The sequence below is a fragment of the Malurus melanocephalus genome, unplaced genomic scaffold (genome assembly GCF_030028575.1).
Source record: "Malurus melanocephalus ecotype Western Australia unplaced genomic scaffold, MMel_1.1 scaffold_1594, whole genome shotgun sequence".
Lineage (NCBI taxonomy): Eukaryota > Metazoa > Chordata > Aves > Passeriformes > Maluridae > Malurus > Malurus melanocephalus.
This window is the reverse complement of record NW_026624826.1, coordinates 6,901-9,834: the sequence shown is the minus strand read 5'-3', so window position 1 is coordinate 9,834 and position 2,934 is coordinate 6,901. Positions and strand designations below refer to the sequence as shown.

The 2,934-nt window shown below is 42.9% G+C and overlaps 1 protein-coding gene across 1 annotated transcript in view; it reads left to right on the top strand.

Annotated features, from left to right (window-relative positions):
- TMEM50A (transmembrane protein 50A) overlaps nucleotides 1-1,801 on the top strand; it is a 2,986-nt gene extending 1,185 nt beyond the window's left edge. Inside the window, exons 2-6 of the mRNA XM_057388131.1 lie at nucleotides 257-398; nucleotides 491-558; nucleotides 671-763; nucleotides 1,185-1,245; nucleotides 1,484-1,801. Coding sequence (XP_057244114.1) covers nucleotides 257-398; nucleotides 491-558; nucleotides 671-763; nucleotides 1,185-1,245; nucleotides 1,484-1,529 — 410 coding nt within the window. The 3' untranslated portion in view covers nucleotides 1,530-1,801. The remainder of the gene's footprint in view (nucleotides 1-256; nucleotides 399-490; nucleotides 559-670; nucleotides 764-1,184; nucleotides 1,246-1,483) is intronic.
- Nucleotides 1,802-2,934: the final 1,133 nt, after the last annotated feature.

Below are 2,934 nucleotides of genomic sequence, written 5' to 3'. Positions count from 1 at the left end.
GATGATTTTAGAGGGCTGTCCCAACCTTAACAGTCACACGGAAAGGAAGAACAGCGATACTTTGTCTCTGTGTGTACCAGCAGAGTTTCTGACAAAGTTTCTCCATCYGTATTTTGTTTCACTTTCACAGTTTCTGTCCAGGAAGTAGCTGCTGGAGGGGGTTTGCAGTCAGCTTGATCCCAAACTAACATTGTTATCAGTTTATTCTGGGCTGGAGACCGTAAGGATGATTTTAAATGTTGATATCATTTTTAAGCCGTCGTGTTCTCCCTTCTTTCCCCCCAGTTTTTCACAGGCTGGTGGATMATCATCGATGCTGCTGTGAAATACCCTCAAGTGGAAGACTTCAACCATTCCTACCACGCCTGTGGGGTCATAGCCACCATTGCATTCCTGATGTAAGGCTCCACCACACTCCCCGAAGTTAATTTGTGCTTTAAGAAAAAAAAATTGGAGATGTTTGATCCCGGTTTTGTGCTGTTTTTTCCAGGATCAACGCCGTGTCCAACGGGCAGGTGCGGGGGGACAGCTACAGCGAGGGCTGCCTGGGCCAGACAGGTACCCTGGGGTGGGATTTGTGGGGACACTGAGCCTGGAAAAGCTGTGCCAGGGGGGTGTTTGTGGGGCTGGGATGTCCCACAGGCACAGAACGTCCCCCATCCCATTCCAGGGGCTCGGATCTGGCTCTTCATCGGATTCATGATGGCTTTTGGATCCCTCATTGCTTCCATGTGGATCCTTTTCGGGGGCTACGTGGTTAAAGGTAAGACCTGAGCTCAGTTTTTGAAAGTTTCAGGTGTTTTAAATGACTCCTGAATTTTAAAACTGGTATTTGGAAGAGTTTCTAGGCAGGCCCAGTTTGAATATTTTGGGTCCCTACACGCCACTATCCCATATTATTATTAATATTGGGATGGATTTTATCTATTTCTAAGCACAAACTTCCTCTACAAAYCCAGCTCTTGCCCAGCTGGGAACTCCATGGATATAATTAAATGCTGCATTTTATGGGAATAATCCCCTGGGTGAACAATTATTCCCAGAACAAAAATTATTGAGTTCCTGAAGATTGCTCCCAAAGCCTCTCTGCTAAATTASCACAAGGGAAAATGACATTTCAGAATGGGATATGCATGAAAATTACTTCCCAAAAAACTTATTGAGATTTTTTTTTCCCTTGTTAGAAAAACCAGTGGTGTACCCAGGGATAGCTGTGTTTTTCCAGAATGCATTCATCTTTTTTGGGTAAGACTGTCCTCTTTTATTTGTTTCCTATTTCATTGGCTTTTAATGATAAAAAACTCAAACTTGCTGTGATTTGATTTATCCTAAAGTCCTGTTTTATAACCAGACCTGGGTGAATAAACTGGGATCTGTCTGCACAGGATTCACTGAGGAACTGGATTAACAAAYCCCCCTTGGAATGCTGTGTTTGAAACAAGAGGGATTTGATTTTTTCTGTCTCTTTTTTGTGTTTTCACAGGGGTTTGGTGTTCAAGTTCGGTCGCACAGAGGATTTGTGGCAGTGAACCCCCCTGGAGTGCCCCAAACTGCATCCCCAAAATTTTGTAAAACCGTTTTGTAAACCTTCCATTCTGTCAGGAGAGAAATCAAGGAAAGCTGAAAGCACTAAAGATTCCAGCTCTGTTCTGTTGAATTTTTTTTTTTTTACTCTTGTACGTCCACTTCAATGTTGTGGTGTTTTTGAGAAACGTAAAATTGCTACAAACCACAGTGGAGTCACTTTTCTAAAATGGTGTTTGTTACAAATAAAAGCAGAGTGGAATATGGATATATTTAACCAGCTGTTTCTATGATGTTATTCACAATCCAAGACTTACTAAAAATGCTTTAAAACAACCTTTTAACAGATATTTATGAAATATTTCCTATATCTGGACAATACAACCATTTCTCCAATTTCAAAACTTGCTGGTGTGTGGCTTTTTTCTTGTGTAATGTAGAATGATGGTGTTTTGGGCATTTTTTTTTTCCTCATCCCTGAACCTTTAATTTAATTTTCATGGTGAAATTGAGGAAATCTCTGGAAGTAACAACTCACTGTTGTGTGCAGAAGGTGTGGGCAGCTGCTGAGCTCTTTTGGGAGCTGGGAACAGGGAGAACTGGCCCTTCCTCCGAGTCTGCATTCCTTGGAATCTGCCTCTCTTTGTAGCTTCAGGGATCTGCTCTGCTCATCCCGATGAATGAATGAGGCCAGTGAGCCTCATCAAAGGACTCAGCCTTGTCCCAGTGTCACRAGTTTCCTCATTCATCCCTCACCCTGTGCTGACAAAAGAAAAGCAGCCACATTTTCACTCCTTTATTAGGTAAGCACTTGGGGAAGATTTTCTGTGTCAACTATTTTTGAAACTTAAAACGCTGAGGATTCACAATCCACTTAAAACCAGGGTTCAATTGCAGAGAATCCTCTGTCCCCAAAGGCCCTGCTTGTCTGGGAGTAAAGCACTTCCAAAATTGGGTGCTGGCAGCACTGAGCCCATCCTCCCAGTCCTCCCAGTCCTCCCAGTTCCTCTGTGCTGGGCCAAGCTGTCACCTCACAGAGACAGCCCTGAGTTTGTATTTCACATTTGGCAGCAGCACCATCCACAATTTAAATTCTTACCCTCAGAACCTCCAGCCCCAGCCAAGTAATGACAGATTTTTCCAGGAGTTCAGTCTGGCAGGATGCAGAGCTCTGGCCCTGCTCCAGCTCACTCATCAAATCCTGGCTTGTCAAGGCTTTCAACAGAATCAATTCAGCTTTAAAACTCGAGTACTTTGCTAGATAAGTAGTGCTCCTGGAAAAATTACACTTTAAAATCCATCCTTTTGGCTTGTAAACTCGAGAGCTAAAAATGGTTTAATGTTTCCAAGCATTTGGATTGATAAGCTGTGAATGCAGCCAACATTTTTGTACATATCTTACAAAAAAAA